At 41.4% G+C, this 25,121-nt stretch overlaps 1 protein-coding gene across 6 annotated transcripts in view; it reads right to left on the bottom strand.

The window, feature by feature from the left end:
• Positions 1-1,665: 1,665 nt before the first annotated feature.
• sh2d3ca (SH2 domain containing 3Ca) overlaps positions 1,666-25,121 on the bottom strand; it is a 190,157-nt gene continuing 166,701 nt past the window's right edge. For 4 of the 6 annotated variants that reach the window (XM_069703175.1, XM_069703162.1, XM_069703168.1 and 1 more), the window contains 12 exons: positions 15,312-15,440; positions 11,361-11,510; positions 9,604-9,881; positions 9,398-9,475; positions 8,486-8,613; positions 8,028-8,400; positions 6,595-6,724; positions 6,309-6,424; positions 5,456-5,627; positions 5,243-5,354; positions 4,951-5,157; positions 1,666-3,922 (listed from right to left, as the gene is read on the bottom strand). In XM_069703175.1, coding sequence (XP_069559276.1) covers positions 3,747-3,922; positions 4,951-5,157; positions 5,243-5,354; positions 5,456-5,627; positions 6,309-6,424; positions 6,595-6,724; positions 8,028-8,400; positions 8,486-8,613; positions 9,398-9,475; positions 9,604-9,881; positions 11,361-11,510; positions 15,312-15,440 — 2,049 coding nt within the window. In that variant the 3' untranslated portion in view covers positions 1,666-3,746. The remainder of the gene's footprint in view (positions 3,923-4,950; positions 5,158-5,242; positions 5,355-5,455; positions 5,628-6,308; positions 6,425-6,594; positions 6,725-8,027; positions 8,401-8,485; positions 8,614-9,397; positions 9,476-9,603; positions 9,882-11,360; positions 11,511-15,311; positions 15,441-25,121) is intronic. The other 2 variants (XM_069703191.1, XM_069703202.1) reach the window with 1 other exon arrangement.

The following is a 25,121-nucleotide window of genomic DNA, read 5'->3' as shown; positions in this document are numbered from 1 at the left end:
ATCCATAACATGTTACGCCTATGGAACTGTACGGACAGGGGAGACAAAGACGAGAGCATTATAATTATCTGTTGTGGCAGATTACGGGGCATCCTACACTATTTGATTCTATTGTGTTCTTGTCAATACGTCAAAAATCCGTCAAAAAGAGTCACAAAAATGTCAATTGTTCTACTTTCTCTTTTTCTCAGGAATTTTATTTTGCCTGGAATAAACTTGACCCCCTCCTTCAGTGTAACAGCTGCCAGGACGCACCACTGCCTTCCTCATGAAGGGTGTAAGCAGCAACAGCTAAGCAGCACTCCTACAACATCTGTGTTGCGGTGCGCACGCGCACACACACACACACACACACACACACACACATCCACAAAAGCTCACATTGATACACAAACATATGCATGCACACATACGGACACAAACTGACACATACATGGACACACACGCACACTCCATCTGTCTTTTCCACCTCCCACTGCCAACGCCATGGGTCTGTCTGCAAAACAATGTGTGATGCTTCACACAACACGCATGCTCAGCGTCAGTGCACGTCATGGTACATTTTCGGTTAAGCACAGGATACATACGCGCCTATTCTCATGATATAATGACCATGAAAAAGATTAACAGAGTAGCTGAAGTGCCCAGGGTTGTGCACAGTGTCCAGAAAACGTGTAGCCTAATAAGGATCATACAGGATGTTTTTTTTTTTTTTAAGTTGGTGAGGAACTAATAATAAATAAAAACTCAGAAAATGAGTTGCTGCCTACTACTTAAACCTAAACTGGACCAGGAAAGAGCAGGTGTATGAGAACAGTTAGAGATGAGGGGTTAGATTGCAATATGTAGGCTATAGAAATATAAAAGGGATCAGGTTTCAGTTTATAGTGAAATGCTGGCCCCTACTGGCCACCAATCTGCATTGCAAGAGGACGGCTCCAGAGGGTCGAGTTTTCACTTGAAGTGGTGGTGATGGTGGGACATAAATACATATGCACTACAGCAGAGCAACTCGGCATCATCTATATTATTTTCCTGTCAACAAAATATGTAAAGAAAGAAGTCTCTTGATCCCCTTACTTTCAGTGGTTTAAAGAACTACTCAGATCTTTTACACAATGTAGGATTATGCTTGTAAACCTCTCACAATACAGAATCATTTGGACAGATAGTCGGTTTAGACCAGCCTAGTATCTGGAACGACCCCCGGATTGTTTGAAGGGGCAAATTTGGACCCACGGTCTACCCAATCATAGAGTGGGGCCAGCCTGATTTGTTCCAGAAGATGTCAATCTTAAAAATGATTCACAAATTATTTAAATAATTTCCCTCTTAAATAGCTAAACAATTTTCTACACCATCTGAGCACTGTAGTAAACAAGAGGTGGAACAGTCTATTAATGGATCAGCAGGAGATAATCTGCATCTATATTGTTAATGGATTAATGAAGTTATTTGTGCAAAAACGATTAACATTGATGGTTTCTGCTTCTGTTTTAAGGAGTAGCTATATCTCTGGGTTTTGGACTGCGGCTCAGACAAAACTGTCGGTGAGCCACTTGTTTCTATCGTTTGGCAATTTCAGACCAAACAATTGTTGCGTTAGACAGGCAAAACTATACCAGCGATGTGCTTTCACTCTGAACAAAGACTCCAACTCATGGACACAAGCAATCTTTTTATTTGAAAAAGTGAATTGCTATATACAATACGTAAAAAAAACATGAAATCAGTCCTTCGATCACTTTTTCATTATCTCATACAACAGGAGAATCCACCCACTGTCAGATCATTCCTGTACAGCATTCAACAGAGGACAAATAAAAACATATGTCATCGTTATCACACCTAAACCAGTAGGCATCCTCTTGGTCTCAAAACACACACGATACATGTGTAATTCCTCTATGTGTATACTGTATGTCTTCAGTATTACAATTCATGATTCAGTGTTGTTGTTTTTTTTGCTGACTGAAGCACACCTCCTGCTGGACCACAGAGGGAACTGGCACATGTCTCCACACTTCATGAACTGTGATCTGTACAGCTGGATAGAAAACAGGGTTTAACACAATAAAACATCCGTTTAATTATCTCCAATATGTAACTCTCGGTCAGAAGCAACAATTTCTGAATTATTTCTGTTTGATATCCGATATGAGTGACATAGGTCATCCATTTGGATAAGAAAAATTTAGGATAGAAGATTTCCTAAAATCTTCTGAATGTATGCGTGTTCCTTCAGGGGTCTCAGCTGTTGGTTGACATGAGTGCATAGCACTGAGAGTTGGCTCTCAGGCCTGTATACTGTTAATACAGCCATAATATAACACTGAATAGTCACCCAAAATAGTAATCCCATAGAAATAAAAGTATTCCAGTCGTTTTATTAGCTCTATTGCTGAAACACAAATTCAAAACATTACAGAGGACATTCCCTGTAGCACAGCTGTGGTATACACATCCTTATATTGACTTCATTCAGGTTTCAAACTGTAAATAAAAAAATTAAAAAAATAAAACTGAAAAATAATGAAAGATGACAGATTTTCTCTGTCTGTCGGGTATCGGTAAAGATTTTCTACAGACACAAAGTATCTTCACGGAATCATTTGTATATTTCTCAAGTTTGACACATCTATATATGTAAATGATTAAAGCAACATTTTACTTGGTGTAACATTTAGAGGTGCATGCATCAACTGTTTGAATTATTTCTGCAAATTTACAAACTGGAGCTCGAGTCAGCATGTTCGTAAATGTTCATACACAAAGTGAAACATTGCTTTAACTGAATTTCATGTGTACACGCTTTGTATTTCTTCTCCTTCATGGAGCTGTTTTGAGCTACATTTTGTGCACAGGAGACGCAATATCAACAGAGGGAGGTTGCTTTGTCCTCTCAACATTTTTAACAACTCAAAGCCCTCACTGAAGTTGCTGCGTTGCTTCCGCAAATGTTTCGTTTCTGATACATTTATTAATGCATGCCTGATACATTTTTAATGGGACTGCTTGATACATATTTAATGAGACTTTATGAACAGGGTTCCCTCAGAATGAGCACTGGCAGATTCTCATGAGTTTCATAAAGCAATGTCCAGAATGTTTTGATATTCTTTGATCTTGACAAATAAATAAGAAAAAAACCAAAACATGAAACATTAATGACATACTAAAAATTAAGGAACTTAAACACCCTTGCCGACGCACGCACGCACGCACACACTCATTCATTCACACAGACTAAACATGTATGAGCTATGCAAGTTATTATCATTTGGGCTACAGTGTGTGACAGCAGTGTCTGTGTTAAACTGGAGCGAAGCCAGATTCTGTAGCTCTGTTTGGCCCTCTGGACACACCATACAAGTGTTACTGGTTGTACCAGGGGAGCTGGTCACCCTTCTCCCCTATCTCCTTTTCCACTTAGCTTGTCTCCTCTCCCTTGCATTTAAATATTTTAGTGCTAAGTGAGGACGTCCACAGAGAGGGACAGAATACACTGCGCCTTACCGAGTCTACAGTGAGTGCAACACATGTTATAAGTGAGACTCTCCTTTCCGTTTTCCTCCTGCTCACTGCACATGCTCTTTTAGCTGCCTCTTCAGTCACTCTCACTTGTCCCAGTGTTCAAGCTGGACACTGCCACGTCATCCTTTGCGATGCAAAACAAAGCCCATACCATTATGATTGGTAAGTGCAAATGAGAGTGTTTTGGCGATGTCGGTTGTCGGGGCTCGGTGCTATAGCTCGCTGTGACGCACAGGAGGCTCTAGCTTGTGTGATAGGGCGGTGAGGACCTTGTCGAACTTCTCGTAGCGCTCCGTTTGGCTGCCCTCGGAGCCGCGGCTGCCCCACAGGAGACGCATCTGAAACTCCGTCTGGAAGATCTCGTGTATCTCTGTTCGTTCCTGAAATCCTGCACAGGAAAGGAGACAAAGTTACAGCATACAGATGACATTATAATCGGGATGATCATAGTGAAATACAGATAATCATAAAAAGAAAAAAAAAGAAAAAAAAAAGATTTTTTTTTTTTTAAATGCATTTTGCAAAGTTTCAGACACATTTAAAATGACACAAAATAATTGCAACTACATCTACTAAAAGACTTGCCAGAGCTTTGAACCAAATCTCAATCTTCATTAGCGCTTTATTCCCCGCTATTTATGACCACTTATTACCACTTGAAAGATTCATACTTAAATCACAAGATGACACTGGAGCCAGTTCATTTACTGATGATCAACATGGGATTAGGTCGAAAGCTCTAAAAAGTGCACCTTTGAGATGCGAGTACGTGGTCACCCATAATGTTGGAGCATGAACCTCCATGGTCAAATATAATGATTCTGTCACTCATGCAGTGGGTCTGCAGGGAAATCAACCTGTTCTATGATGTTTTAGACGATTCATTTCTCCCCTGTAATCCATAAAGTACAGCTTTCAACCTGAACTCTATAAATGAGCTAAAGATGGATGTTGAACATTTAGATTTTAATTGTATGAAATAAGCTGCACTTTGGCTGATAGAACTGTTGACTGAGGTCAGGGTGATCAATAGCTGGATATAATAGAAAACAGATGTGAACTGATGACTATTGACAGACTGTTCCATAAAGCAGTAATGTCCTCAAACTGAGAACCAATGGTGAGGTATTGAGGATCAATACAATCAATATAGTGACCACACACACACACATGATCATTACATCAAATCAGTGATCAGCGTTTACATCCATGCTAGGCTGATTTATAAAGCTATCACAGACACAGTCACAATAACCAACTGATGCTAAGCAAATATGATATTAAAATCATGACTAAACACAAACCACAGCAGATTAGTCGCGAGGGTACATGATCACAAAGCAATATATTGGACTGTTCAATATTTGGACCTCGATGTTATTACAAGTCATTCTCAGGGGAACATGAGAATCTTACCCTGCAATTTGGTCTCTGCATTGGTTCTGTAGATTCCTCCGTGATGTGCAATGGTACGAGCTGCCTCTAGGTGGTACATAACCACATCTACTCCCACCTCCACACTCTCCCACGGCTCCAGCGTCTCCCCGAGGGCCAAGCCGCGCTCCAACAAAGACAGGACGGGAATGATGTGAGGGAAGGAGGTGTTGGACAGGGCACTTGATTCTGGGAGCAAGGGAGAATGTTAAGTTGTAAATAAACACGCACTGGGACAATTTAGTATGAAACACAGAAACTAGAAGGATCTCACCTTTGCCGTCGTTCATATTCTTCATGAAAGGTTTGAGTTTCTTTTCATATAGAATAGCGCCCTCTGTATGTCTCTGACGTAAAGTTACCCATGTCTGCTCCAGCCGGGAAATCTGAAGACACAACAAGAATTATTAGATTGCATTTGACAATGAACTTTGAAGGAAACCTCTGCACCTTCTGTGCTGATCATAATGGATCGTATGTCTCTTACCTGTGGCAGCTCCAGGGCTCTCATCACAGCAGCGAAACCAAACATGTTGCCCAGATTGCTCTTCAACTCTGCTGCTAACTGGATGGTCTTATGGAGCAGGGCCGCCCTCTCCTCAGTGCTTCCCGTACAGCCTAGCAGATCCACAGCCATCATGATGGACATGGTGTAGAACCTGAGAGAGAGAGAGAGAAAAAAAAAGGTGGTGCTGTTTAATGAAAGTGAATTTCTGCTGATAGAAAAGCAGGAGACTTTGAATCAAAGCCTATATTGAAAGCCATCCTGGAAATTCACATTGCGGGTTGATGTAGCGAGTGATCTAATCTGATGGAGCCTTCAGATGTTAATGAAATATATATTATTTAAAGTACTCCAATGAATAATTTTACAAAAAAAGTATATTGGGGGACTTAAGCAAAGTTGAGGAAAAGGACATCGCGCGATGCTTTAATACAGCTTAATGCCTCCCATATGGCTTTTAACATCTTTGCTTTAATTTCCAAGCGGTTATATTGAGAAATATTTATTATAAAAATGGGGGTGGAGCATAAAATAAAAAGAAAGTGAACAGATAGCCCTTCCTTCTCTGAGTTCCTTTGATGTTCGTCACCATTAATATTGTCCCAATGTTCTATGTTTCTAGAACATATGTTCTCATCCTTGAAACACTAAACTGTCTCCTTCTATACTCATAAAAGACTCATAGCACCGTTTTCCCCTTCACCCAGTGGGTTCTATCTTTGTCTAAATCAATGATGAAGTAAAAGTCCTCCATAATAATCATTAGCTAAAATAATGAGAGCGAAACTGAGTGATGTCTAAAGGAAGACAGTGGGGGAAAAAAGTGCATTTGTACCTCTCCAGTAGGTCAAGTCTCAGCTGGTGTCCATGTGGTAGTGTCAGTAACTCCAGCCCTGAGGAGACTCCCATCATCCTTTGCATTTCTGAGGTTACACCTAATATTCTCGCCACCTGCCAAAGATCAAAGAAAAGATGATCAGTTCTGTGTGGAAGTATGTATTTGCATCTTTGTTTCCATGTACAATTGTGCAAGTCAGCATGTGTGAATGTGTATTTAATTACTCTTCTTTGTATGTGTGTGTGTGTGTGTGTGTGTGTAAGCTGCGTGTACTTGTGCGTACCATGCAGTCCACCGTGGTGATGTGTTTAGCTGCGGTCCTTGCATCCACCTCAGCCAGCAGCTCTTTGACTCTCTTCAGCACGGACATCTCCAGAGGCTTATTCTCTGCCGGCATAAGGCAAGACTCGTACCTGCACGAGAGCGATTACCATCAGATTATAGAGTACTGCACCACGACAGGACATAAAAGCACCGGTGAGGATGAGCAGAAAAGAGATTTATAAAAAATAAAATAATAATGCAGTGATTGCGACGATTCTCTGACCCATCAGTAATTTGCAGCGTTTTCATGTGACCTTGTTGGGAACCTCGACAGAGCTGATACCTATAACAGTACCAGGCACTATCAACAACTATTGCCCAACTGAAAACCGAAAAACATAAGAAGAGTCGGGACAGTGGCTGCCGACAGTGGAAAAGGGACATAAATTGCCATAAAACAATTGACATACAACATAGTAATTTCTGCTGTACAATTTCATGTCCGATATCTGCTGACATACGAATACGTCTGCTGATGTATCAGTCAGGCTCGATCTATACCGCCACAACATGAGCAGTTAAAAGGAATCAGATGTGCCTCTCATTGGCTCACCCCATTGCCTAAAACATGACTAGGCTTTCCTGCCTTCACTGACAATTTCCTCCCAAGTGCTCAGAGTGATTTAGCAATAATCCCTCTGCACCAGAATTTCACAGGGGACGCTTGGATGTCCAAAAGTGCCGCCTGCACTATCGCTGCTGCCAAAAATCAGTGTACCTGACCGTTTGCCTTTTACAAGCCTCATCTGCTGTGTCCTCCCTAATAAAATACAGTATCTGCTGTGTGTCTGACCGCTAAACAAAGTCTGCCCTCCGGCTATTTCCCACAGGATTATCAGCTGTTTATTCGACTCTAGTTTTCCAGCCGGTGTGCAATGCCCATCAAAACTGCCTCACCCCCAAATATTTTTTGCCCTCTGTGACAAAATGTCAGCAGGTGTATTGACCTTTGAACAGATTCATTTTCAGTGAGGAGAAAGCTGAGCAGCTGTTAGAGTCACAGGTGTATACATGATGGGGAAAATGGTAACGCGCATCTTAAAATGCAGATTTAGTTAATCTAGTTTGCTTGCATTGCTCCCAACTCACTGCAGCTACTTAGGGTTTCTATGTTTACATAAATTGATCCTATTATTTTCCATGATTTTCTGTCTTCTAATAGCTGTTGTTGTCTGCCACTGTCCAGATTTTGCTCATGCTTCGTATGTTTTTGACTCAAAGGAAGAACTGAAACGAGACGGATTAATCCACTTCCTCACTAAACCAAAGCTGTTGTTGTGTTAGGAGTCCTTTTCATAAAATAATCCGTGACAGGTAAAAAAAAAAAGGCTCAGGATCCTTTAAAAACACCCTGAAGTACAAGTCTGGAAGCCCGTTTTCAATGTCTCGTACCTGGATGGCCTGAACGAGGAAGCCGTCTCCACCTGTGGGGCACTGAACATCCCCTCTCCTTCTTCTCTTGCTCCCTCCTCCTTCCCTTCGTGCACTCGCAGTCGCTCTACGTAGCTCTTAGTTGGGGGTTTGGGAGGCCCGGAGGGACAAGGTCTGAGGTCACAGTAGCTCCCTGCTGTTTCTGAAGAATGAGATTGGAAGCTGGGATGATGGGCGGGCGAGGAGTGCGCAGAGTGAGAGGTATGCGCGGGATGCTCCGCGGGGTTGTTACTGGCCGAGGGGCTGAGCTGAGGGTCACTGGAACGACGCATCACGGGGGAGGGAGGGACGACAGCCAGGACCCGCCCACCCGAGTGGGCTCTCTGTCTTGTGACTGAAGAAAAAGAGGTGAGCCTTATAATCTCTAAAGACCGTGTTTTGTAGTTATTGGTCTGAGTCTGTGTGTATCTGGCACTTACTCGCACTATATGCAGGAGACAGCGGGGTTTCCCCAACAGGTGACAAGGGGCAGCGATACTCCTGAATCTGGTCCATGCTCATCGCACAGTTCCGCATTGCATCTTTATGGTGGTGGATTGTCGATGGGCTGCAAATATAGTGATTTTTAAAAATATTAAAATCTTTGAGTAAGGATTTAAAAGTTGTCAGGGATCCTCACAAAGCAGTGCAGTTCAGGGTTTTTCCCCCACGTGACAGGAATGGTGTGATTAAGGATGTAAATGTTTCCTCAGGGTGACAAAAGAGGGAGACATTTTAGTTGGCGTAACTGTCATGAAAAACACACATTTTATGTTTGTGATTTTTCTAAACTAAAACCATGTTTGGAACCGAGAAGCAGGAGCAGAAACATGTGGTACAAGTGTCAATTCTAGGGACAATACTGAGAAAATAAACATTTAAGTGTCATGATTATTGCTTAAAGCTAATGAAAAGTTTTCTACAATTATGCCCAAATAATTATTTTCTACACATTTATGCTTTCATCCTCTCAAAGCTGGCTCGCCATCTTTTCACACCTAAAATTTGCACTGTGCACAACATATGTGTCTGCTCGTACTTTGTCAATTCAGTTTCATGTTTCAAACGGCCTCATCCTGTTTGAAACTTGAGTGCAGAAGTGACCAAATGAACAACTTCATTCTGATGCTTGTTACTAGGGAAGGTGCTGAAAGTGTCTGTGAAGTGAGGGAACCGCAGGAATGTGGAAGGTACTACTTTGGTGCTCAACGATAACACTAGTGTCACACACGAACGGGGACACACACACACACACACACACACACACACACACACACACACACACACACACACACACACACACACACACACACACACACACACACACACACACACACACACACACACACAACCTGCAGTTAGGCACAGGCTCCGGCTCTGGTTCTGGTGGTGCCACTGGTGTCTCAACTGGACTGGGACTGTCTGAGTCACTAATCATGTATATGCAAAAAAAAAAAAAAAAGCATTGTCAGGATTTTAAAATTGGCTGGTGCACTATTGAGTTTCTGCGTTTCTACTCTAAAACACGAATACTCGACTCCTCGCTCTTTCGGCTCACCTGTGAGGTATCATCTTTTCGGTAGTCAGCCCGTCAGTCATGGTAACGCTCCTCCTCTTTATGTACGCCCCCCTGTGGCTGGACGGGGAGTAGGCGGAGCCTTGCTTGCTGTTGGAAAGGGCGAAGGTGGCCTCCAGGTAGCGCAGGGGGAGAGTCCTGCTGACTGGACAGTAGATGTGGACATTGCTGGATTGCGAGACAGGTTTGCGTTGGCCCACGTAAAAGCGTACGAGCTCCTGGACCGAGTCGAAACTGTCAGACTCCAACACATACTGCACCTGAAGATGAAGATGCAACAGAATTTAGTATGAATATATCATGTTTTTTTTTTATGCTCTCCTGCTGTAATTACCCTGTAACGAGGAAAACATCTGAGCGTTTGTATTCTTTGTTTTCTGTGGTTGCAAATTTCTTCGAGTGAGGAGCCTGAAATCTTGCTGTTCCTCTTAAATTCCGACAGATCAACGTAAAATGATCTAATAGCTGCTTAAAACACAACAAAAGAGGCAGACATCAGCAAGCAGGGCGGGAATTAAGGCTCGGAGGCAGAGAGAGTAACAGGCACCGCTGGTCAACGAGGCACACTGGTGCCAAATTAACCTTCACACGGAATTATCTCACTCATTCAGGGCAGCGAGAGAAAATAGGCCTTTTCTAAAGGAAGAATATTGGCTTGGCAAACGGATATAACTACAAACACATGCCATTCGGATATATATAAGCACAGGGGCCTTTGTGTTTGTGCTGGTTTAAAAGAGCCTTTTGCTGAACTGAAATGGAAGGAAGGAGTTAAACCAGTAAAGACTGCAGTTTAGACTGAACACGCGCGCATTGGATATTTTGACAGGTCAAACACAAGTGTAACTGGTAACAGTAATAATGGCCCGATTCATGTGTTCCAATACCATCACTGGTGTCGTATATGCTGATCGTGCATTCAGGCAGAAGGAGTTGGGAAATGTCCCACTTCCCTGGACGAGGGCGTTAACCAACAAGCAACATGCCCAAGAAATCTGCTCTCACGCTACAGAAATGTGACAAACAACCTCGTCATCATCAATATAAACCAACAAGGATTAAATGGAGCTCAGGAGGTTAAGATTAATGGCACACTAAATTTCTATATGTTCTGATGTACTGCCATTTTTTTTAACATTTAACAGACTTCTAGCAAGCTAGGTAGGCCGGGCTGACCAAGTCTGGCTGTTGTACTCTATATTCCAAAGTTTATATCTTCTTTTTACCACATACGCTGCCATGTTGAGTGATGTCAAACCTACTCAAAAACCCTCCACGTTCCTACTTGGATATTACGAGTTCAACAGGCGTTCAGGTGCATTTTCCCCCTCAGAGGTCGGAACCATCCTACTTCCCAATTGCTCTTGAACGGGCCACAATTCACAGGAAAAATTACAAAGAAATCTACTTGGAACAGAGCTGTTGATAATATTACAATAGTTACACTTGTGCTTTTCCTACTCGCACCTTGAGGAGACTGGTGCGACTTAAACATTGGTGGAAGCTGATTTTTTTGATCTTCTGGCATTAAATAAACTAAAGCAAATAGCCAAAGAACAACAGGAAATTGCTCTATATTTAATTTTTATATATAGTAAATCCACAGCCCCACATGATTTGAGTTAAAATGTTATGAATGTATTGAATACCATATGATCATTTTAATAAGGTAAAACGGATCCCATACAAGCGCATAAAAAAATAAAGTGTTAGCCAGCCATTAACAGATGAATACGTACCTTAGTCTCATTGGATTTGACCAGGACTTTGCTGATCTTGAAGTGCAGCACCTCATTCTCCCATCGACAGGTCAGAACATAGTCACCCACGCTGGTCAGAGAGTCACGCACGAGGAAATCTCCATTACGCAAAACCAGAGTTTCCGACACCTAGAGATAAAAAAAAAAAAAAATAGTTTAAATAATAATAATAAATATATAAATATATATATTTATTTATTATATATATTTATTATATATGTATATGTGTATACACACACACACACACACACACACACACACACACACACACACACACACACACACACACACACACACACACATATGTTTCTGAGTTGGAGAAGAAGACAAAAAAAGCTCTAAGCATGAAGAGCAAGAAGCAAACTTGGTTAACTGAGCTGCAGCCTGCGTGTGAACATTTTGTTTCTGATACTTTGACTGTTAAATAATTTAATTTAGAGAATCGTGATTATTTATAGCGATGCGTTAGGACAGTCAGTGTCGCTGAACAAACACAACTATCTCTCTCACCGTCTCCTCTGTACACAGTTTCAATCAGCAATGATGGATAAAAATGCCAGTGACAATAGCCGTAACGACTTTGTGAAGACACATTTCATAGAGTTCAGCACTATAGTGAACATGTAACTTATTTTGAATCTATTGACAAAACAAGCAATCCAGAAAAGCAATGTCTCATTCATGGTCAGTGGAGCAGCTTCAGGCTGTACATCCTGCTGATACTAAACACTGCAGATGAGTCTTTGGCTCCTGTAATAATAGAGCCCAAATATTGATCGAGCAGCCGTGTGGTAACACAGAAACATAACTCCGACTCAGCAGTATTCTCTTTAAAACCACCTGCAAAAAGACTGCTGTTGAAAGTGAAGGTGCAAACCTTTAAATTCATTCAACACTGCAAACAAAGCATTAAATATTCACTGCAACACAGCCCAGGGTAGACAGACCAGCAGGAGGCAGTATATACACAGATTAAAAGGTACAGCATCTTTTTATCTCTTCTATTTTTAAACATAATTCTGTTGAGGTTAGTGGCTTTTTTTATTTTATGATCCTTGACTGCATTTAAGAATATTTACACTGGCAGTTAAAATATTCAGGGATATGACTAAAGGGAAAGCCACACTGGTTCAAACACTATTGACTTTTGCACCTACTGTAAGCCTTAAGGAAGAGGAATATAACAGAAGGAAGAAAATGATCAGGAAGGAGGAAAGACATTTAAGAAAGCTAACCTACAGTACCGGATGTGTTTACGTGTGTGTGTGAGATCTGGGGCCTGTTTCACAAAAGCAGATTTAAGATATCCAGGATAACAGAGAAAATTCAGGACCTAGCCCAGTCAGATCATCCTGGCTTAATCTGTTTCACAAATGCTAAGCCTGGCTGATCAGATGCGGCTAGTTCAAGCCAGGTGTAATTTATCCGGACAAATGTGCATCCATGGCCGTCTTCAAAAGACCACAAGGCAGATCACAGATTCACTCATGTGAAATGGAAAAGAGGCGTGTCACATGCTTAAATCCCAGTGAAAAACTGCTCTTAATGGAAGCATACGAGGAGGAAAAGGACACTATGTGAAAAAAAACACTGCCGCTTTAATTAGGGAGCATCAAAAGGTGTGGCAGACATAGTGGACTGACCAAATATGTAGTATCCTAAAAATAAACATCTATTGACCACAAATCTTAACTAAAACCGTCATAATTAAAGGGTTATTGACTCAAATTATCAGTTGTACACATTAATGCCTTAAAAGTGAGCTCTCTTTCTCTGTGTGTGTGTGCGTGTACACTGTAATTCATTGTACCTGCGATTTAGTAAAATTCCTTCTCAACATAGCACATACTTCTGTGGATAATGAAGATGTGAGAATATCGTTTCGATGCCAAATACACCTTCTAACAGAGCAACAAATAGTGGCTTTGCTCAGTTTTTCAGCATCTTTTGCTGAATAAAGAGAAACATGTCAATTTGTATAATTTTTTTAGCCCAGTACAGATCATCTGTGAGGCTGAATCTCTGGAACGCTCATGCATGCAGTCATTTGGGGAAAAGTCGAGGGGTCCGACCTGTCCAGAAACATCTTTTTCCATGAGAAAGCCCGTATGCGTTTCATCATCGATGACGTCATCAAGAGCACGTGATTGTAAAGGGAGAAACACCCATCTTTTAACACTTTATTGTCTTCATGACTTTATTGTCCGTTTCTAATCATCATCTCATCATTTAATTAAGTAAGACGGGCTGTTAGTTTCACAGAATAAATCTCCATGAAACTGCTTTTGTGAAACCAAACCAAGGCTTAATTAAACCAGGATACCTGGAAATTCCCGTTTTAATCCCTTATCTAGGTTTTGCGAAACAGGCCCATAGTCACTAAGTATTGTTTTGGTAACCAGGAGGGCCTGGGGGTTCCCCCAAGTTTACACTGGGGCAAATCTGTGAATACATGAATATTTTATGTAAATTAAAGAGGAAAGACTCACAGATGGCTGATTTGAATCTGTGTCTGTGTTTATGTGCGTGTGTAACAGAGACAGAGGTTGCTCAAGCGACAGAGGTTGTGTCTATGAACGAGTCCGCACCACATGTGCATGCAGTGTGTATGTGCGTGTGTGTGTGTGTGTGTGAGCGTCCGGGTCTGTTGTTGTGTGTCTCTGCGTCTCTGCCACCAGCTGTGAAGTTCAATTGCGTACATCAGCAACACACGCAGCTGTCTGTTTGGCAGAGTTGTCCCTCCTTCTGAATGCTAAAGCAATTTCTACTGAGCTGTGACAGATGATGGGATTCATTAATCAGGGTCATTCTGTGTGCACAGCATTTAAACTGTGCTTTAAAAGCCAGAGACTTTGGTCAAGTAATTGCTCAACTAATACTACGCGTTGACAACCATGTCAACCCACACAGAAATACCATTATGTTAGTACATTTATATCTTTGAATTTTTTTTTTTAACATGTACTATGAAATGTGGGGGGGTTAAAAACAAATCAAAGCAGCAATAAATCATTTTTCAAAAATTGTTTATTTACTTATTCATAATTTATTTCACGACTTCAGGGACTGAGAGACTGTGACGAAGTGTTTCATGCATATATTTGTGGGTTTCTTGATCATTAAATTTTTGAAAACTGATTGTTTTCATGCTGACTAGTAATAAATTAAAGCTTTAGGTATTTTGAAGTATGAACGCACAGTGTATTAGCTGAAACACGGTTGATTCAATTTAATCAAAACAGTGTAAAACTGGGGCTCCGAAGCTCCAGCTAATGATAATTTCTTAAGATTCCTTGATGGATCATTTTTAATAAAGAGTTTAATTATTAAGCTTAAAAAAAAGCAAAGAACCCAAAGTAGAATTTGCAAATTGCTGTTTTCAAAACCCCAAAGATATTTAATCGAGAGAAAAGCAAGTCGTCACATCTGTGCTTAAAAATCCAGTCATGATTCCTAGTGTTAAGACAAATACAGTGTACTCAATGCTATAATATAAAATCCACTGACAGATGAAGCATAAAGAATAATACAACAGCCCAGCAATAAATCCTCAATTCATAAGGATTATAATGCTGAGTTTTTATTCCATCTGATTGAGAGACTTGATTTATTTTAATTATCTTTTGGAGACTATAGTACGTTGTGCTGTTGAACTCCACTGGGTTATACCGAGAGGTATTTCTCATATTTTGTCAAACTAATTCATTTAAATAGAAAGGACAAAATATTAGGCACACCTCTCAGTTATTAAAATAAATCAACACCTCTGTCCGTCCAAAGCAATAACAACTGAACATTATAATCCTCGTGAAGGGAGGATTTACTGCTGCGCTGTTGTATTATACTTGTACTTAAATCTTCATCTGTCAGTGGTTTTAATGTTGTGGCTGATGGGAGTAGATTCTGCAGTGTACTTCACAGTGCTCATACCTCTCTGGGTACATGTCCATGGTACCAGCCATGGCTCCTGATGTCAGCAGGGCTCAGTTTTAGCTCCTCTTCCAGTTCCTTACGAAGTTTCTCGGGAGGAGACTCCAGCAGGTACTTCTCCTTGGAGAACTGCACAAGACAAACAAGAAAAGAAAAGAAAAGAAAACAAGACATCAGCCAGGTGGATTTTGAGGGAGGCGCTTCTCACAGTGTATCTGTATGGAAATTGACGTGCACAAGATGAAAAATCTATATTATATTTATTCAGATAACTCCTGTAGAGGTTGACATTTATTTACAAAAGAGATTTGAGCGCATACATACATCCATACTGCCTTAAAATGTCAATGCAAACAGCAGTGTAATCCCAATAATACGATAATGTAATATGGGTACAACAGAGCGTAACATGCATGAAGACACACCTGTGTTACAGAAGGCAACACTGCAGGGAAGCGTCACTGCTGACTTCCACATACACATGTACACATGTACACATGTACACACACACACACACACTCTGGCACACGCACACACTTGCATACCAGAAACAACCCAATCGACCCTGACCTGATTACGAAGAGGAAGAAATCATCACGAGCAAGATCCTATTGTTCTTATGTCTTTAGGAGATGGAGTTTTGGCCTGTAAGTGTTGCCACTCGTGATCACTTGAAATAATGCCAAATACACACACACGGAACATATTTTACATTTTTAAAGCTTTGTATTTCTTGTATAAAGACTTCATTTGTATTTATGCACCATACATACACGATTCATTGACACACTCCACAATTTACAATGAAGATAGTATGCTTTCAAGTACTCTGCTTGAGTATTATTTACTTTGGTAAGGAAGAAAAATGGGAAATCCCACGCTGGGACACTTGTGTTAAGTGAAGAGACCATAAGAACTGATGATTGTGGAAAGACTGAGTTCAGACAAACGACCTCAGATGATTAAAACAGAGGATGTGCACACACAAATACACACACACACACACACACACACACACACACACACACACAAAGTCTTACACAAATATGCGCAAAACAGAGGAATCCACACAGGAATAAACAGAGAAAGGAAATCATCTCGACTCTGCCAATATGAAGAGAAATGAGACTGGAGACCAAAATAAACAGTAAACAGCCTTGTCGCTAAGGCTAGCCTGTCGCTCCTCCTAATATTTTCCCTCTATCAGTCTCTCTCTTTTTTTTCGGGGTCAGTGTTTTTCTCCAACTTTCTCTCAGTTACACTTCGTTCCCTCATGGCCAAAGTTTATCTCTTCATCCCGCACAATGAGAACGTTTCAGTGAGATTGTCAGACTTCTGTGTGACAAAGAGAGAAGGCGAAACGAGTGCTGCACATTGTACGACTGTGTGTGTGTGTGTGTGTGTGTGTGTGTGTGTGTGTGTGTGTGTGTGTGTGTGTGTGTGTGTGTGTGTGTGTGTGTGTGTGTGTGTGTGTGTGTGTGTGTGTGTGATACGAAGAGACTACAAGAGCACAACATTCGATCTTATCATCTCCAGGTCACAGAGATGAAATGATTAACTTCCTCCACCCTTTGCTCCTGTTCCCCCTCTTTTCTGCCTCTCTTCGCCAATCCTCCAGAGAAAATAGAGGAATATCTCCCAGATTAGATTTGAGGTGTGTGTGTGTGTGTGTGTGTGTGTGTGTGTGTGTGTGTGTGTGTGTGTGTGTGTGTGTGTGTGTGTGTGTGTGTGTGTGTGTGAAGGAGAGAATAGGCCAATAAAAGAGCAGAGGGGTCAAGTGTGCAGTTATTGCTTTTCCTTGTCTCCGTGGAAACCCAGGAGAGGCCTGTCTCTGAACTGATGCTCAACAATGATCTTGGTGTGTGTGTGTGTGTGTGTGTGTGTGTGTGTGTGTGTGTGTGTGTGTGTGTGTGTGTGTGTGTGTGTATATATATATGAAGGGTTATGAGGCAAATTGAAATGTCAACACGGTGCTATTTATGATACAGTTCATGGAATAGGCTGACATCAGAGGGGGCACGTTGACAGAGACCAAAAAATTGACAAAAAAATAAAAAGTAATTTGACAGGGACAGAAAAAGACACAGAAAGGATCTACTTTATTAGGTTCTCATAAAATAAGAATGATGTGTCTGAAGGATACACTCATAACCATCTGTCTAAATCATCACATGTTAATATTGCAGTGGTTCCCTTCCTGGGCGCTGTTTGTACACCTTATATGTTTCAGTTGGAAATGACTTCAACAGACAATGTATAAGTGCTGTAGTTGCAGATACACTTTCCTCGTGGGGAGGGGGAAGGAAGGGGGAGGGGGGTGAAGTAGAAATGCAAGAGCTCAGAAAGGAAGAGAATAAAGAGGAGACAATTCTATTCAGAAGAAATCAGTTACCTGATGACAAAAGGGGCAGACTCAAAGGGGATAAGTACAATGGGAGACATCGACAAAGACCAATATGATATTGCTAGTATAGTTACAATGACTAGGAGCATGCACCCAATGTGCCGAGTCCGTGGCAGACATTGCAGAATGGTATTGTGTTTGTTGGTCTGTTGGCATGAAAAGAAGAGCAGAGGAGCAGGAAATATTGTGTACTACTGCTACTAATATTTACATCAATTCCTCTATTCATTTTAATCATCTTAACTCTTATATTTGCTGTTTTAGATGTACGAGTTATTACATCCTTAAATTACTGTTAGCACTACTACTACTTACTACAATAAGTAATATGGCTCCCTCTATCGCTGCAATTAGTAGCGGCGGTGTCTCCTATAAGCAGTTTCATTTATATAAATTTGTCTGTTAGAATCATAACGGCCATGATTACTTCTTTAGTTTTAACAACTATTAATATGGCAACCAATTTTACTATGAGTTCGTTCTACAATTACGACACTACTATCACAAATACCAATGCAAAAGTACGAGTACTAATAATATATACTTGTAGTACTATTATCACTTCCATAACTACGACCACTACAGTTTGTGTCCATGCTTGGTATTATCTTACCTTTTCTTTTCTAAAAACTAGGGATGGGACATGATTTTAGAATATTCAAATAGTCATTTAAATGTAAAAAACCTTCTTACTCATTTTCCCATTTTTACCAGCAACTGGTTGTAATGCATTTCTCCTGTCAGAAGTTGTAGGTAATGCACCTAAAATGCTGTTTACCAGCTGCCATTGAATAACATTAGGGGAAGAAGAACACGTTGTTACCAAGCTCTGGATCTTTGCAGCTAAAACTGTCTGTCGCTGGGAGATTAGACGACAGTACGAAAAGTAGAAACATGCAGAGATAACCCCGGCCATCAAAAACTCAAATAGTCGATTAATATTTCTAATACTTCAGAGTGAATTTTTAATAGTATTTTTGCTTCAGTAGCAGTTTGTTCTGTTTTGTTAATCTTACTGTAACTCTTTTGCTACTTCTACTTTTTTCTATAAACAGTAACTCAATCAAAAGTAGCGGCAAAGAAAACACTGAAATAAATAAAAGTATGTAAACAACGTTCATTTCTAAACTTTTATTTCATGTTGGTTAAATAGTACCGTACAAGAACATGAAACCATTTCATTTGAAAGTCGTATACACAGTATAGCGAGTATGGATTCATCAACACGACAGTCAAGCAGTGCAGTGAAAAGTGTCAGACGGAAAACTCAGAGACCAGTTGAATTAAGAGCCGACAGGAAGACAGACGGGAGGATAACAAGCAGGCACGCAGCAGGAACAGTCAAGAAACACAGAGACAAAACGGATAGCACACATAAAGACAAGACATCAGACATTCAGGAAGGCAGAGAGACAGACAGACAACAGAGGCTCATTAAAGCAAACGGAGGGGCAGACATGCAGGAAGACAGGTAGGCCATTAGTGGATGAGAGAGTTTAGGCAATTTAGCAGCTGATGCAGGACTTTGCTTCCCATGGGGGTGGTGAGGAGTGGGAAAGTGATTGGTGTGTGTGTGTGTGTGTGTGTGTGTGTGTGTGTGTGTGTGTGTGTGTGTGTGTGTGTGTGTGTGTGTGTGTGTGTGTGTGTGTTTGCACAATGACAATGTGTGTGCATTCATCCATGTATCTGTAGGCCTGTGTGCATATGTGTGAGTTCTACACGGGCGCCGCTATTAATGGACGGGGCTTTATTTTCGGTGAGAGTTGGAGAGAAAGTAACACCAGGTTAACAAAAGGAAAGAGCACCGTTAGGATAAAGGAGGGCCTAGTTGTATTCAATAAAACTTTGGGGTGTATGGTATATTTTAAATGAGTGTCGCAGAATCAGGAAATAACCTGTAGAGCCGAGGAGTATTTTTTACATGTGTGAAAAGGAGTTATAGATAACGACGGTGTGATCTGTCACCTAATTTACACCAACATGCAGTTCAGCCTAGACTCCTCGCAGCAGGCCAATTACAAGGTTTTGCCTCATGACATCATCACACCATCTCCGGGTGAAAATTGACTTCACTATCAGTCGACATAAGTCAGAAAATATTTGCCACCTAAAAGGAAAATAAATGAAAGGGATGATAATGGGTGGAAATTCTAAATATATGCACATATTTATACATATATTATGCGCACACACACACACACACCCTTTTTGGCATGTTGTGTGTGTGTGTGTGTGTGTGTGTGTGTGTGTGTGTGTGTGTGTGTGTGTGTGTGTGTGTGTGTGTGTGTGTTTTCTTCTGTCAGTTTCACAATAAATTGGTTACTCATCTGTGATGACATTCTCACTGAAACACCAAAACAGCACCATCTTTGCATGTGGAAGTGTAGGTTTGGAGGTGTTAAGTGAAACTTATACAAGCACAGGTATTTACAATGCCAAACACAGTGGGTGAGAGCGTTAACTTTGGCACAAATCAGCATGTGGTTGTTTGTGGTTGAAATAGTCTCTTTGCTAATTCTTGCAGAAGGCGCGCAACGCCAAGCGCCTTGAGCGATTTAAAGCGATGTGACTGAAAACAAACAACTGCGAGAGCGAAGGCATTGGTGAGAAAGGAAATGGAAAATAATTGCTGACAAGTATAACAACAACAAAAGAGATGAATGCACTCTAACCAGACTGCAGCACTTGGATCTAAGCTCATGTCAGAATGCACCTTCTTTTCTTTTTTTTATTCAGCTCGTGGGCTAGCCTCTAACCCCATTGCCATGGTAACACCCCGAGTTGTGGTGGCGGTGGGGGTTTTGGGCAGGGGGAGTGGGGGTGGGAGGGATCCCACCTCCTGCGCGCACACACAGACAGACTGACTGAGAGGTCAGGGGTCCAATTCCTGAAGAACCTCGCAAACCCTACATCTCTTCTCTTCTGCTGCGATAGAGACCTGGATTATTGCATAAAGACCCTTGAATCCTCCTATCTCGTGTTACACACACACACACACACACACACACACACACACACACACACACACACACACACACACACACACACACACTGGCATGTACACATTATTGGGGTTTATGTGCACGTACGTGGCCGATATCACCCCTCTCCAGACTGCTGTAATCCCTCGGTGCCCTCCAGCCTGATTTCCACTGTTCTATTCACACCGCTTCTTTTGGCTGTACTCGCCTTCCAGTCACATGTGAAATGATATGAGCATTAGAGGGCAGTGCCAGGAACATTACACTGCTTTTATTTACCCTTTATTTTTTTCAGAGAAAGGTGGGAATGTTAATGAGCGCGAGCTCATTCAACTGCTTTTGAAATGACGCGATGAAGAAAGCTAAACTAAGTTAAACTGTTTGATTGATAGTGCAGTCAGTGAGGATGGTGAATTAAAGAGAAGAGAAAAACGCTGTTATGTAAAATATTAAGGAAAGAACAAATTGTTCAAAAACAGGCAAAAGTGCTATTTTGTAAGTCCTTTCACGTAGTGTCAGTAAAAGTCTGCTCGGTTCCGAAAAACAAAAAGGCCAAAAAACGGACTCTATTGAAACAATAAGCTGTGCATTCAGTATCCATACTGTTATACAATTTAGTATGCCAGAAAAAGATACAGTATTCTTATTTTCTTTTTTACTTTCAGAATGTTCTGCAGCTACCCTTACAAAGTATGCACTGTCGCAAGCAGTATGTATAAAAGTGTTATATACTATTTCATCATAAAAATGTGCCTTAAAGTTTGACCCTCTTGTTCATATTCGTTGCAATCTGTAGCGGGACATTTTAAGCAAAAGCAAAAAGGACGTGATTTGAAACGAGTAAATTTTTTAGCACCCTTGCATTTGCGCCACCAACTCTCTCTGCAGCACAATCGATGCAACGTATCTTCTGGTGTGCAGAGGATTGTGGTCAGAACAGCCGAAGAAGCATACTGGCATGCAAAATACAACCAGATGTAGTGGGACATCCTGGTACTTTTGGCATACTACATTTCACATACTCTGTATTGGTACTCACTAAATATTCTGGCATAGTAAATAGTATGGCCGTGTGGGTATTTGAACATGCACGCGCACACGCGCGCGCACGCACACACACACACACACACACACACACACACACACGCGCGCGCGCGCGCGCACGCACGCACACACACACACACACACACACACACACACACACACACACACACACACACACACACACACACACACACACACACACACACACACACACACACACACACACACACACACACACACACACACACACACACAGGGTATTTATTAGCCGTTTCTGCAGGTTTAGAGTCCAACAGAGAGCTCCAACCTGTAACACTGCCTCTGTCCATTTTGTGAATGAACCATAACTGGTATGAGGTGAACAATGCTGTTATTAATTATGTCTCTCACTAATCAGGGCTCTCGGGAGCAGATGCAGGCATTATAACGGAATGGACTGTTTCATATGATCTCATGTGAAAAAAACTCAGGAACATTAATCAAATGCAACCTAAGGAGGGAACAATGGCGAGCGATTAGAACCAGAACTGATAAAAAAAACCTGTCAGGCCCAAACCCGTTCAGGCTGACAGAGTGTATTTAATACTAAAGGAATAGCTTTTCACTTCAGGTTCTGTGTCAGGTTTTGTGCCTTTAATATTCTCACGCAGCTGTTTAAAGTTTGACTGTCATTTTGGTTGCAAGCACAAGCACTTATCACAAATGGAATATACCAAGCTCTTCAAAAAAAAAAAGAAAAAGAAGGGAAGAACAGAGATAAAAATAACAGTGCTGACGTCTCATATGATCAGACGGCATCAGCGAACCAACAAGTCTCTTCAGACAAAGAGTGACGACTCGTACAGAGACAAGGAAAGAGTGCAAGAATATGAGTGACCTTCTACTGTCATTAGGAATGAGTCTCTCCTACATGTGTACACACACACACACACACACACACACACACACACACACACACACACACACACACACACACACACACACACACACACACACACACAATTCACCCAGGTGAGGCAGCTGGATGCCGATATACAGTGTGTCTTACCAAATAAATATATATACATATACACACATATAGGGCACTGCAGTGAGCTGTCAGTCAGCATGGTGTCAGAGCAGAGACCTCCTGTACTGAGTGACAGCTGGTGGACAGGATATGACATACAACTACACTCCCACTGAGACTGCAGGAAGCACAGTGCCTATCTGCGCTGCACGGCTCCTCTCTCTTTCTCAAAACTACACTCTCCCACTGCTCTGCATTCATACTCTCTTCTTTTCTTTTCTTTTTTTTTTTTTTTTTACTTTCCCAGGACTTCTCAGGTCATCGGTTCACTTTTTTTCCTCTTTCAGTCTGTCTCTTACCTTAATTTCAAGAGAGGAGACATCAACGCAAAGACAAAGCAAAGATATAGGCAAGATGTACAGTGATAAGAAGGGGATCATAAACAACTAAAAAGCAGAGCTATAACAGCACACAAAAAGATATGTAGTGCTGTAACCATGATCTAAGAATAACAAAATTCATTCTTTTTTTAGTTGAAAATTGTGCAAAATCCTCAGGCTGCCCATACTTCCTCCACCAATCAGAGGAAAGGGCAGTAGCCTCTCTTTAGTCTGAGAAACAACCCCGGGGAAAAGAAAGTCCTCAAGTTGCTCTCTTCTGCTCATCAAGCTTAATTACTGTGACAATTACAAGCGACCTTGACATATCAATATTTTTATCAACCCCGGTGCCAGGGCAGTAAGAGACTCTGTTTTCAGATATTTTAATAAATGAATCAAGCCAGGGAGACATGTCACCTCCTATCTGTAGTGGAAGTAACAAAAATGAAATCATCCAAGATGTCTGTTATGATCACCTTTTGCACAGTGTGAGCCACAGCTTCTGCTACATCTCAGCGCATTAGGCCACACCAGGTTGAAGTGAGAAGTGGCTCTGCTGAATCAGTGTAGGTTGGAACCACAGACCGTGTATAATAGTGGACGCAGAAGGTCTGAAAAATGAGGCCAATGCAGAATTACCATAAAGTGCAATACCACTAAGGGCCACTCGGAGTTGGCTCATAAGAGACCTCTGGCTCCTTTGACTCCCATTCAACTTGTCTCATGAAATACAAAGTCAATAGATGTTTTCCACAAGTTATCATTGTGTCATTAGCTAAAGTCCCTCCTTCTTATTAGTCTTCTGGCAGTCCATATAAAAAAAAAAACCTAATTAATTCATAATTAACTAGATATTAAGCCTCAGAAAGCTGTGTTTTTTTTGTGGGGGGTGGGGACGTGTGTTTGATTGACAGGCTTGTGGTGCAGTCAGGTTTACGCTATAAGTGGGCGGGATACAATGTCCTTGGGTTTCCAATCAGATCCACCACTGATTCCCTCCCAGCTCACCCAAATATGGTCACTTCTGGTTCCAAACCACTCTGGACTAGCAAGCCGACGGCAGCCAAAACTTGAGGCTTAACTGTAGTTCACAAACCAGTGGGTGACGTCAGTGTTGGTTGCCACTTCGTAGAAACTTTCAAAGCTCCCTCCCCTGGTAAAGGTAATATAGTTGAACTATCAATGTCTGACCATTTGTTATGCTTGATCTTTTGAACTCGGCTGTAAAGCTCCGACCTCCCAGTGTGTCCCTGGTTATCATCAATAAAGTTGGTGAGTGAAACCTTGTCAAAACCGATATGAATGAATCCCACAGCTGTGAAAGTAAAACGTACGTTGAGAAAATCACAAGTTTTTCTTTAATAAATCAATATATCTGCCTTTATCCCTGTAGACCAAACCAGTCTTTCCCTCTGTGTCCCCATCTGACTGTGCCATTCATATTTCAACATCTTTTCTTCTGCACTTCACTTCTCCTGCTTTGTGTTTCTGGCTCAAAGCGCTTCCTCTCTCTATTTCCTCCTCCCTGCCTCTAATCAACCTGGTCAACAACATCTATCAGCACTTTGATTAGAACATCATGGCTGAGGGTGAAACACGAGTGAGTGTGTGTGTGTGTGTGTGTGTGTGTCACTGTGGCAAAATATAGACGCTGACAATCAGCTGCCTAAAGGGCTGAATGTCCTCCGTGTGACTGCATGCGTGAGTGTACTTTGGTGGTGTATAATTATTATTATGCATCTACAATACAGACACTCTGGTGAATCGAGTTCCATCTATTTGGTCTAATTCATCTTGTTATTTTGTTAAATCTGGTGAGTGTTTGCACGTGACAGCGCTGTCTGCAGTGGTGAGAAGGAAAACAGAGAAAAGTAACCTCGCATCACAGGAACCCAAAAGAGAAAGACAGAAAGAAAAACATGCACGTTTTTTTTAAATTTTTGTTATACCCCCAACGAAACTCAAACAGACAGGAAAACCCTAACACGTACA

Source organism: Brachyistius frenatus, unplaced genomic scaffold (assembly GCF_029030835.1).
Source record: "Brachyistius frenatus isolate BFR_SWC_R1_liver_20210118 unplaced genomic scaffold, ASM2903083v1 Contig_3, whole genome shotgun sequence".
NCBI lineage: Eukaryota > Metazoa > Chordata > Actinopteri > Embiotocidae > Brachyistius > Brachyistius frenatus.
This window is presented reverse-complemented; position numbering and strand designations above follow the sequence as displayed.